General features: G+C 34.7%; 2 protein-coding genes across 2 annotated transcripts; one reads left to right on the plus strand and one right to left on the minus strand.

The window, feature by feature from the left end:
- Positions 1–1,451: 1,451 nt before the first annotated feature.
- Positions 1,452–3,925, plus strand: LOTGIDRAFT_180911 (hypothetical protein; the record flags this gene model as incomplete). Its single annotated transcript, XM_009045453.1, has 2 exons — positions 1,452–1,494; positions 1,891–3,925. A coding segment is annotated over exon 2 (1,818 nt), but the record flags the coding sequence as incomplete, so codon positions are not given.
- A 483-nt stretch (positions 3,926–4,408) lies between these two features.
- Positions 4,409–12,177, minus strand: LOTGIDRAFT_227836 (hypothetical protein). Its single transcript, XM_009045454.1, has 8 exons — positions 12,049–12,177; positions 10,826–10,966; positions 10,455–10,601; positions 9,992–10,218; positions 9,515–9,697; positions 5,879–6,061; positions 5,465–5,645; positions 4,409–5,236 (listed from the first exon to the last, which is right to left on the minus strand). Exons 2-8 carry the CDS (start codon positions 10,941–10,943, stop codon positions 5,085–5,087), a joined length of 1,191 nt encoding a protein of 396 aa, XP_009043702.1. The 5' UTR covers positions 10,944–10,966; positions 12,049–12,177; the 3' UTR covers positions 4,409–5,084.
- Between the last annotated feature and the right edge of the window lie 6 nt (positions 12,178–12,183).

The following is a 12,183-nucleotide window of genomic DNA, read 5'->3' on the forward strand; positions in this document are numbered from 1 at the left end:
GAAAATGGTGGAATAAAAATATTCTTTGAGTGATATAAACTGACAGCTTGGTGAAATGAAAGAAAATCTGAAGTGATGTGTATTTAAACACATAATCATCCGCCGAGAATATGAACTGTAAACTCGATTGAACGCAGCTACCATCTTGATTTACATTTCAATTGGAGTCAGTTAAATTTCACAAGACATGAAAAACAGTGGTATAATGTCTTTTACAATCCAAATTATGATAATTCAAGTATAGTCTTATTTTAGAGTCACACAGATTTAGAGTCACTTAAGGTGGCGAAGCTATATAAAAGAGTAAGGCTATAAGTTTTGCCTAGGTCACACCCTCATGGATCACTCGGTCTCACTAAATCTCCTGGATGACCCCGGAAATGCCAATTTCCGCAGTGGTATCCGTAGCTAATCTGGTGCCAAAATCCGTGAATGTGTGAACTAGGCATTTCATAGCGGAACTTAACGGTTTTAAAATAATGAATCTGATAGAGTGAGTAATTTGAGTAGTAGAGTGAAAATCAAATTATCGTAGAGTTGATGAATGAAATAAACACTGATCATCATATAATTGATGTTACAGCAGGAAATATACCTAAATCCAGTACAGAGGAAAATTCTACCACCATTCCTGCAATCGTCGGGCAATGATAAAGTAAAAGGTTGGACTTTTTCGCCAAAGTATAGAAAAACATGTCTCCAACTTATTCTTAAGGTTTCAACTAAAATACCTCGAGCTGTTATAAGGCCAAGGCTAGATCAAAATGCTTAAATATTAATAATCACCTTCCGTTATGATGAATACTTTAAAACCAAATGCAGGTTGATAAATCAAATACATAAAAGTTAATAAAATATTTTAGAAATCTTTTCACGTATGTCTTTAATAATGAAAATTTTGCATACTGTCCCTTTACCGCAGAGTTTTGAATCGGATATTTTCGTTCATATAAAAAATAATCAGTAAAATCCGATTCAGCAACGATAGTTCGAAGACAGTTAAAAAATATACATAATTAATGTGAAGAGGACGAAGTTGCTGCATGGATGTTGGGTACTAATGCAACAAGGTCGATAGATGGGCCAGATAATCAAATTTTCAGTGTGTCCATGGATATTACTCTATTTCACTACACACATACGATGAAAAAGATAATCAACGTTTTGTTCATCTGTTATTATAAAATAAATCTGACTACGTTTAAAGGGAAATAACTATGAAACATGACCCCCTAATGAGGTTGATCATTATATTCATTAGATTGAAAAGTTAAATCATGTATCTAGTCCACTGTGTCCATGTTTTCCCTTTCACTGGCATATGAAATATTAGGACATGTATGAGAAAGTTTTAACTTAAAAGATAAGTTGCTGTCATATTTTGAATTATTATCCTTCATCCAAAAAAAAAAGACTGGATAACCGAGATACGGCTGAGTTCCGGTTCATGACATTCGCTTCGAATTATTTGATGTGGAATTCGTCAGGATACTTGTAAGTATACAGTTATCATTTAAGAGTATATAAATAGATTATACGTAAAGTTTGTATTTAACAATCGATTCTCTCATTCATAGTTTATATGACTGTCTTAATATAACTCTATTACTCAACAGGAAATACCACTGAATGCTCATAATGATGATTAACTCTGTTTAAAACTAAGACCACAGTAAATTTCTCTCGTAGGCTGTACAAAATTTGCTAATGGGGAGAAGGGCTGCCCCCTCTATCCATGGGCCCGATTTTTGTAGTTCAGATATGATTATACTCTGGAAAATGATAATTTTTGTTCAGCAAGAACTGTGTCTATAACATAACATAATAATATTTTTTATATCTTTTTAGTAGGCCTAATGGCTCATAAAACATTTTTTTATATCTTTTTAGTAATGGCTCCTGACTAGGGCTGATGATTCTTGGCAGCTACATCATATTTACATCTATAGCCTAATAACTTATTGGTTTAAAATGTTATTTAAGTATTCAATGCAACAAAAAATTGTTTACATATTTCACCTAAAAATTAGGGGCCAAAAACAAAATAAGCTCAGTGATTTTCCATATTTTTCTTGTGTGTCATCGATGAATTAATGCCATTGTAAAAATGAAATTCTATAAACGGGTATATCTGGTGTTAATGACCTGCTGGTCCTCAGTTGTCATCTTCTGGTGGCTGTGGGGAGATTTGGATGAGGGTGGATGTGGAAGTATCGTTGAGACTGAAGGGTGTGTTATTCCATGTTTCGACCCATTTCACGAATCAATGTGGGATTTTATCGGGTACAACTATGATTTGGGTTGTGACATTATGGAACCACTGACCTTTCAAGATGGTTTAAGTTTGAAAGTAAACGTGGGTATCGTTCTGAAGAAAAAAGACTTTGCCTATTGTGAGTATCAAGAGATTATACGAAACAATGATTGGGACGTTAGTTATTCTGATGAACGATTTAGATTTACTGGTGACGTACACAATATGACCGTCGAATTCATCCGAGTGCTTTGTTATGACGAAAACGCTGAAATATTTTATACAAATTTCCATGCTTTTACACCCAATAATAAAACCACGGTTGCCGAATTGGAAAAGTCACTGAGGAATCATAAAATTGAGAAGAAACCAAGAGAAATATTGAACGTTATTATGATCGGAGTTGATTCACTTTCAAGATTAAATCATATCAGACAAATGCCCAAAAGTCGACAGTTCCTGGTTAACAACATGGCCGCAATAGAATTTGTAGGTTATACAAAGATCGCAGATAATACAATCGTCAATATGATACCGATGGTCACTGGAAAGTTTTTAGATGAAGAAAAAAATCGGCTAGGAATGACTGAAAAACATATATATTTTGATAAGTTTGGTTTTATATGGAAAAATTTCTCGAGGGCTGGTTACACTACAAAAATGGCCAATGACGCCCCAAGGGGTGCAACATTTCACTATTTACAATATGGTTTCGATCAGCCACCCACAGATCATTATTTGCGCTCATTTTCTTTGGCTTTAGAACAAGACCCGTCTGCATGGCATAAAGGCTCGGATTGTGTATGGAATCGTTCAGAGACAAAACTAGTTCTGGATTACTCCTATGATTTTTTGAAAACGTATCGTAATAGACCTCATTTCGACTTTTCGTTTGTGTCTAGAATGACTCATGATTACGTTGAAAGCGCCCGTTATGTTGATGATGATTTTCTTGATCATTTTAAACGACTGAAACGTGATGGTTTGTTAGAAAACGCTATTCTACTTTACTTCGCGGATCACGGAATGCGCTTTGGCCCCATATTGTTCCATGAGATGGGTCAACATGAATTGCGCATGCCTATGATGTATATAGTTTTGCCGCGCTGGTTTAAATCAAAATATCCAGAAATTTACTACAATCTTTTAAACAATTCCAAAAAATTAACAACAGCATTTGATATTTTCGAAACATTGAAAGATGTGGTACATTTTACTGGACAACCTCGTCGTAATGTGAACTTGGAACAAAGGGGAATAAGTCTGTTTGATGATATACCGGAAGCAAGAGCTTGCGAGGACGCGGGTATATCGCCGCAATGGTGTACGTGTAAAAGGGAAGAAACTGTGCTCGAACGAACAGATCCGTTAGCTAAACGTGCAATAGCGTCCTTAATTTCTATTATAAATTCCAGTGTAAAGGAGCATGGAGTATGCGAAATAAGAAGCTTATCGCGTGTTCGTTCAGTGAAATATTTCCCAAGTAAAAATTCTCAAAAACAGTATTTGAAATTGTATATTGTTCTCTTTCCAGAAGAAGCTGAATTCGAAGCTACTTTACGGTTAACCGATACCGTGTTTATTTTGGATGGAGAAATCAGTCGAATAGATAGATATGGCAAAACAGGTGACTGTATCGACATTAGAGAATTACAGAAATTTTGTTTCTGTAAAGTCCAGCTATAGATCTGCAATATAGGAACAGAGTTGCATTTTTTTTTTTGACCAATCGTACCTTTGTCTCAGAAACGCCATTTTTTAGCCGTGCCAATCAGTGACCCTGCCCGCTTTTGAAAGCTAAAAATACGAGTCGTCTTATCTGGAGACACTGCCATATGTAGAAATAGCAAAAAAAAATTCCTAGTAAGTGATATTTTTTAAGAAATTATTCGATTTTCTTACATTTCTAGTAGACTCGAATCAATTATTTTTTTCTCGGGGCCCTTGTGTAAAGACTTATTTCTCATAGGTTAAGAGCAAATCCAAATTTAGGATGTTTTGAGATCTCTGGTTCCATCAATTCCAGAAAAACTAGACCACAATTTTGATGTTTTATACCATTAAAGCGTAATGATTCTTGTAGTACTGAATTTTCATTTTTCTATTTGTTTTTTTTGAAACTTCAACATTTACGAAGGTCTTAAAACACACACTAACAAACTAAGTTTTATTAAAGTAACGTTTCTTTTAATGTATAACAAATTCATTTCACAAAACAAGTACATATACAATTAATGTGGTGATTGTCATTGCATTTTTAGTCGAAAAATAAAACTATAGAGTTGGGTATTCTGTTGTTCGTGCATTAAGTATATTATTATTTGGTTTAAAATATATATTTGTAAGCATCTAAATGAAGCTCCTAAATAAAATAACATTGTATGCTCAATTATTTTGTCGATTTTTTATATTTCATATAAAGGGACGCAACTGAAATATCGTTCACATAATTAAGTTAAGTTACGAGTAAACATCTCAATAGATATGCCGCTTTTAAAGCAAAAAAAAAATGAGCTGTTTGATTGCTTAAGAAATCCGAAAGGTATTGTTGTTATGTATATTGTGTCGAACAAAACATTTGAAAATAATTACAGTATGTTATGAACCTCTTCTGGAATGCACTAAATAAACCACACATAAAATAGAATCTATCATTACTGAAAATCGTATTAATGTCAGGATTATGTAGAACTTATAGAAATAATTAAAATATCACAGATCGTTTAGATTGTAAATTCAAAATGTAAAAATGTATCCGGGTATCTTAGGTAAGACTTAGGACTTCATATCGTTAAAATAGATTGGTATATAACCAACGAATAAAATACTCTTATTTGGTGTTAAATGAATTATCAGTATGTTGGTTCCAATTGTAATATGTATATATTGGCGTATATTGCATATTTCCACGTGTATGTTCGTTATCAGTTTCATCTCGTATATCAACTTGACCAAAATTACACTCAGCATAGGATGGTGGAGCTATAATACAAAACAAAGAATTATATGAATGAAGTTGTCAATCTAGTATTAAAATCTTCTGAAAATTGCTGGGACAATTGCTTCTTACAATTATTAAACCGAGCAATCGGATCAATCAAACAAAGCCAGTCATAGACATGTCTCATGAACTCTTCATTGAAACTGAGTTTAATGTTTTTGAATTTCGAAAAATGAAAGTTACGTTAAAGCATAATATTATCAACTTACGCATATCAGGAGCCGATGGTTCTATGGGGATAGAAGTGGTATTGGTACTTGGCTGTGTAAAACCCTGTGCATCGGAACTGAAACCATATTGTTGCATTACTGACTGAAGGGGAATTGTACCAATCAGAATTTCTAATGGTACTGATAAATCAAAGCCTATACCCGTCGGATCGACGTTCATCTGAAATACAAAGATCAATGATGTAATTAATGAATGAAACACCGGTAGATTTTTTCTTTAAACACCTATATTACCCATTTTACAAATATACTTGACCGAGGTAAAGCCTGTCAATTGAGCAGCGTGTACGTTGTCTAGGAGAAGAGTATTTGTCAAGTTTATAATTGGAGGTAATTTCAGGTGTGATAAAAATGGGCAATTGTAATTCATTCATACTTCTAGTTTATACTTACAGTAATCATGTACTTGATGTCAATTATTCTACAACCTCTCAACCCAGAAGCTGGTAAAGGAGGGATAAGTAGCTGATCTCCGTTCCAGCTATCCGAATCACCAGGTTCAATTGGACCATGGATACGGTTAGACACCACTTGTGATACATATTTAGTTTTACATGTGGCATGATATTGTACACACTGAAATATAACACTTGCCAATAATAAAAGCTCTGTCTTGAGAAGGACAAAGGTAACGACGGCAGTGGCTATTTACCACTGGTGTGGTAAGCGTGGTAAATAGTCACAAGTACCCTTACAGCTATATACCACGGCGTGGCAACTTGTTAAATTAGACCAATGTCACCATGTTAGTCCATGGAGACATAACGTGGTAACTAAATTACCAGGTTTTTTTTTTATTTGGTGAATTTCATCCAATTTTTTTTAACATTTCAAACAATTACACTTTTAAGGTTTCAAAAATATAAATATTGTGCACATTTCATTGTCAGCACACTAACATAAGCATTTTAATATCCATAGCGAAGGCAAAAATTCGCTATACATCATAACATCGGTTTTCGGGCATTTTGGACGCTAAATTTCACAGTCTAAAAACTTTCTGCAATCGCTATATGTCCTCGGTATTGCCTTTATTTTCAGATGTCTATTAGTCTGCAATTCGTTTATATATACAATTTAAAGCTATACTTTTGACAGACTTTTATTGAATTTTTAAATTCCAAGCTATAATACTGTATATTCCTGGTTCCCAGCCTGCGTTTCTTTTCACCCCCTGAGGTGTAGGGTGCGGTCATTACTGACCTCGACTACATACTACAGTCAAACTCTATCATTGTCTGTATCATTACTAACCCCTACTATACACTACAGTCTAACACTATCAATATCAGTGTCATCACTAACCTCTACTACACACTACAGTCAAACACAGTCAATACGTGAATTATTACTGACCTTGAATACATACTATAATCAATCACTATCAATATCTGTATCATCACTGACCTCTACTACATACTACAGTAAAACACTATCAATATCTGTATCATTACTGACCTCTACTACATACTACAGTAAAACACTATCAATATCTGTATCATTACTGACCTCTACTACATACTACAGTAAAACACTATTAATATCTGTATCATTACTGACCTCTACTACATACTACAGTAAAACACTATTAATATCTGTATCATTACTGACATAATCCTTCAATGGCATATTAGAAGCACAAGTTATAGATAAATAAGACAATTATATGGATATATACTTCTGGAATATTTATTACTTCAACGTTTCAATGTGGTTCTCACACCGCCATCGGGAATATATATTATTGACATAGTCTACATACTACAGTCAAACACTGTCAATATCTGTATCATTACTGACCTCTTCTGTATACTGGTTTCAAACACGGATAATTCTGATACATGTGACTTTGAAGGCTCAAATTTTGACGGTGAGCTGTGAACATTATTATTGATTGGCTTAGCTAAAAGAATCCCGTTTCTGAGACTAAAGTATGATTGGTCAAAAAATTGGCGTAAAGGTGCATTTATACAGAGCGCGAACGCGAACGCGGTTTTTCGTCATGGAATGGTTTCATCATTTTATAGAGGGACCGTTCAAATAGAATGCGAACGCGAACGCGAACGCGAACAAATATTTGTTCGCGCGGTCGACCGCCGAGATTGCCCCAAGAGCGAATTTTTCAGAAAGTCGCGGCGGATTTCTTGCTATCAACCAATCAGCTTGTACCACCTCCCTTGCATCATTTCCTAAAATAGAAACTTGTGCACATGGCTTTTCCAATTTGCTTGTAGGGTACAAACAATGGATAAAACGGAAGTTTTGATTTTAGAAGTTGAAAAGAATCAAGTTTTGTTTGACAAAGCTGAAAAAACTTACAAAGAGACAGTAAAAAAGAAAGATATTTGGAAGGGAATCGGAGAGATGATTCCAAAATGACCATATGACCAAATTTTAACAACAAAAGAGGCGATCCGCATTGAAAGCCGTCTACAGTTTTCCGCGTTCGTGTTCGCGCTCTATTTGAATGACTGAACTGATGAAAAGTCGCGTTCGCGGTCGCGTTAGCGCCGGTCGCGTTCGCGTTCGCGCTCTGTATAAACCCACCTTAACTGACCTTTTATTTGTCCTGGTCGCAGTCGCAATAAAATTGTTCCATGCTGCATGAATCGAGTTGAAAAGTGAGCCATGTTTCCACTTTCTTGAGAACTTTAATTTGCAGTTTTCACATAATGTTTTGAAGTTCATGTAAATTCCGGACACTAAGAAATATAGAATCGTTTAGAGAAACAACATTGTGTTGGTGAAAGCAAGTTTCTGGACGACAAATTGGAAAAGGTATAAATGAAACTTGAAAGACTAACAATTCAGTTTGTTTTAGTCACATGATAGTGGACGGGTCCTTTTTAAATTTATAAGTGCCCAAATTTGACAATTAAACACATATTTAAACATTTTGTCCAAGCTCTGTGGATTATGGATTATTGTGTCACAAAATATTGTAGAACGAACGGACCAAGGGCAAACGAACTAGGGGCGAACATGTAGACCGAAAATGTATAGGGGCGAACGCGTTTAACAGCACTTACAAAAATATAAAATTCTAACCTCATGACCTAAGCCTGTGCTTTTATGGGATTTTTATTCTCATATCACCCTAATATCCATAGGACACAAAATTAAAATTTTTGTGGAAATATGCATTACTTACTCAGTGGCGTAGCCAAGATTTCATTGGCGGGGGTGATGGGCACCTTTACCCTCTTTTTGGATTTTCCACTGTAGTTATACTTGTAAAAACATAGTAATATTAGGAGACAAATTGCATAAAATGCAGGAATGTATTTTCAAAACTTATTCTCAAACAAAATACCTTTACGATCGTTTTGGGAAGATTATAGTCCTGAATTGATTTCGAATAGATATACTATAATAAGCCTGCTTTCCAATTCATTAACAAGATTTAAAGTAAATTTTGACTAATTTGTAATTAAGATCTATTGCCGAAAGAACAAATGAATGTACACTAAATTTCATACAACGCGGAACTTTTTAAATAGGTTTGAATTAAGAAGTATTCAGCCTTGAACCGTGATCTCTTCACAATCGGCCTTGACATTTATTTGTAAACAAACACGACATTTTCTTTTCAAAAAGGGAATTTTTGATGAACATAATGAGTATTTGATTGCAAAATCGTTATTTGGAATATTTAGGTAGTTTTAAGCAATTTTTCACGAAAGAAATATCAAATCATGACTGATTTCATTTACCACGTCATGGTAAATATCTGTAAGGGTACTTATGGCTATTTACCACGCTTACGACGCCAGTGGTAAATAGCCACTGCCGGTAACAAGACAATACAATAATGTTCTAACTGTTGCCCAGTGTCACATGAATGCTTTCTAATGATATTTTGCGTATCTATACATATCATGAATTTCCGAACATGTGGTTCTCTTGACCTTTCATCTCAAGAACTATTTTGAGTACAAATTCATTGATTCGGTTGAGACAAGTTTTCAGTGATATATCTATGAATCGACGTTTGAATCCATTTTTATCACGGAATTACATTAATCTTACCATATGCAAATCAGCAAATGTTTTTGCCATTTTTCTTCTGGAAGAGTTTCTTATTTCTGCATATAAAGGTATAACTTCCCCTGGTACATAGCCGAGTCGGTTGAGTTTAAAATCACACGTAATAGGACCAGAAGCACAACATAAACAACACAATGTCTTCTCACCGCTACCTTGACCTGTTCGCTGTCGATATAAATTTCGAAACATTAAAGCATTAAACAGCTGACAGGTGGGCCTTTATGTTCAGTTTCTTTTGCTGTTGAAATTTTTGACGTTACCAAGACCGAGTTGCGACATACTTGGAAAATCGATTTGACCTTGTCGCTATAAGCCTAAAGTGAAGTGCCGATATCACAACCGACAAGGAGCCACGTCGGCAAACCCCCAACCATTCGTCTTTAAAGGTCTGATACATTTGCAAAATGAACAAGTTCTTATTTGCTGCATAATCTTTGAAGATGATGTAGCAGAACCTACCAACGCCATGGGTTCCCTGTTTAGATCCAAAACATCAAGTACTGTAAAGGCACGTTTGGTATTATGATCAAATCGCCATGGTCTGTCAATAACACCAGTTAATGAGTATCGTACTCTACCAATATAACTTTCATAGGATGAGGGGATTCCCACAGGTAATTGATAATGGAAGGGGTATGTATATCGACCTGGTTTTAAGACTGGGTCTTCACCCGATTGTCCCGGACCTAGAAAAAACCTGACAATTGTAGATTACTATTGTTACATTTATTGCTTTCGAGAACATGTCAGGTGTAGAGCTCATATATGATAGAAACACTGTCAACCGTCATTATATTATAATATATATATATTAGTTACTGATGTGAAACGAACACAATAAACTATAGCACAAGTATAGAAATTTTATAATTCCACGAAGGAATTTTCAAAAGTGTATTTAAAATATTCATAGGAAACATACCTTTACCAAACAATACAATGCAATGATCAAAATAAGTTTCATGTGAAGAATAATGACGTGTTGTTGTACGCCGATTTTTACCACTTCCTGAAGAGTGTTGTTCCGTCCAGTGTACCCTTGCACCACCATTGAAATGTAGCCTTATTCCTCGAAAGAAATAAAAAGAATTCTTACTCAGAATCAAATTCTAGACATATACACTTTTATATTTTCTAGTATTATCAAACTAGCGTCATGTTTTGTTTTAAAAGTCTGAAATGGGCAGGATATGCTTGTCTCATTTTTAGCTATCTGACTATTTTCCTTGGACAATATGATAAAATATTGCGATAAAGTTTGTCATACTGCACATGATTAATGGTTATAACTACCTCTCATTTTCATTTCCTCGTTCAACTCTACTGTAATATAACCATCTATTGTCTGTCCCCCATAATAAACGGCTTGGGGGTTGGATAAGGTTATTTCAAAGATGTTTAATTTCCCCATGTTCTTATGTTGTTAGCTTTCAACTGAAAAGATAAAATAGTTTCAGAAATATGGTTTATGTAGACGCGACCTGGACATAACACACAACTTGTACGCTTGTCTGAAGGTCCAAGGTTCAATTCTGGCGTAGAAAGAGATATTACCCTCGGATCTGTATCCTACGGAGCCCCTTCAGCGCAATTTTCAACACTTTTTATTATTATTTCGTAATTATTTCGTTTAAATAAATAAATAAATATGTTTACAATTGCGCCTTAGGGGATCTATAGTATCCTGTCTGTGATGCAGGTCGGAGGGCTGATTTGAAAAAGGCGTCTAGTAAACCGAAACCCCGTGTATCAGAGGCTGTGCATGTTTAAGATCCCTCGACAGTTGGAAAATATCCGTCTCTGCACACAGCATGGCGTAAACCGTCGTCATTAACAAATCATAGAACATTGATTTTCATCTTTAATAGCCTTCCTGTGGATGGTTATTCTTTCCGTATTCCATTAATATATATTTCAATAAACTAGCATGATAACATGATTGAGAAACATCACAGCCTAACACTTCAGTATACAGTTGTATATATTATATTAAGTATGGTAAACTATAAATATAAGAACACTGTCTATTTACTTCTATAAATATTTCACTATTTCTTAACATGGCCTATTTAGATAAATGAACACCGATACAATAGGCCTATATCTCACTATAGGTCTGTCTAATTGTATACTAAAAACTCTGAATGTGAACAGAATATACACAGAGTATGACAGTGTTCAACCAAGTCGTCATATGACATTTATTTCTACGTCTTAGCGTCGTCTATTATGCGCTTTTAATCAGTATCAGATTGGCATGTTGCAGTACAGGTAGGACAGTAATTGGTTTAACTCCCCCAATCCAAACCTCGTATCAAGGATTTCGGATAGCCAAAAGAAAGAGAACTGGCCTTTTAAAAAAATATTCAATACATGAAAATGACAAATTTAAAAAAGCATTATTATCTTACCTGTTTTGGTTCACACAGTAAACATAGTATGCATTAGAAAATTGCTGACAGTAATTAACTGAATTAGCGTATAGCTAAGTTAATATAATGATAAGATGGACATACCTAGGTCATCACCATGTAAGTCTATAGTATAAGTTCTATAATAAGTATAATCTATGTTAGAAGCTCTACTAGGAAGATCTTTCACAGGAAACAGAAAGTGACTATCTATCAGTATTTCAGGAAGGTATTAACTAT

Source organism: Lottia gigantea, assembly GCF_000327385.1.
Source record: "Lottia gigantea unplaced genomic scaffold LOTGIsca_1, whole genome shotgun sequence".
NCBI lineage: Eukaryota > Metazoa > Mollusca > Gastropoda > Lottiidae > Lottia > Lottia gigantea.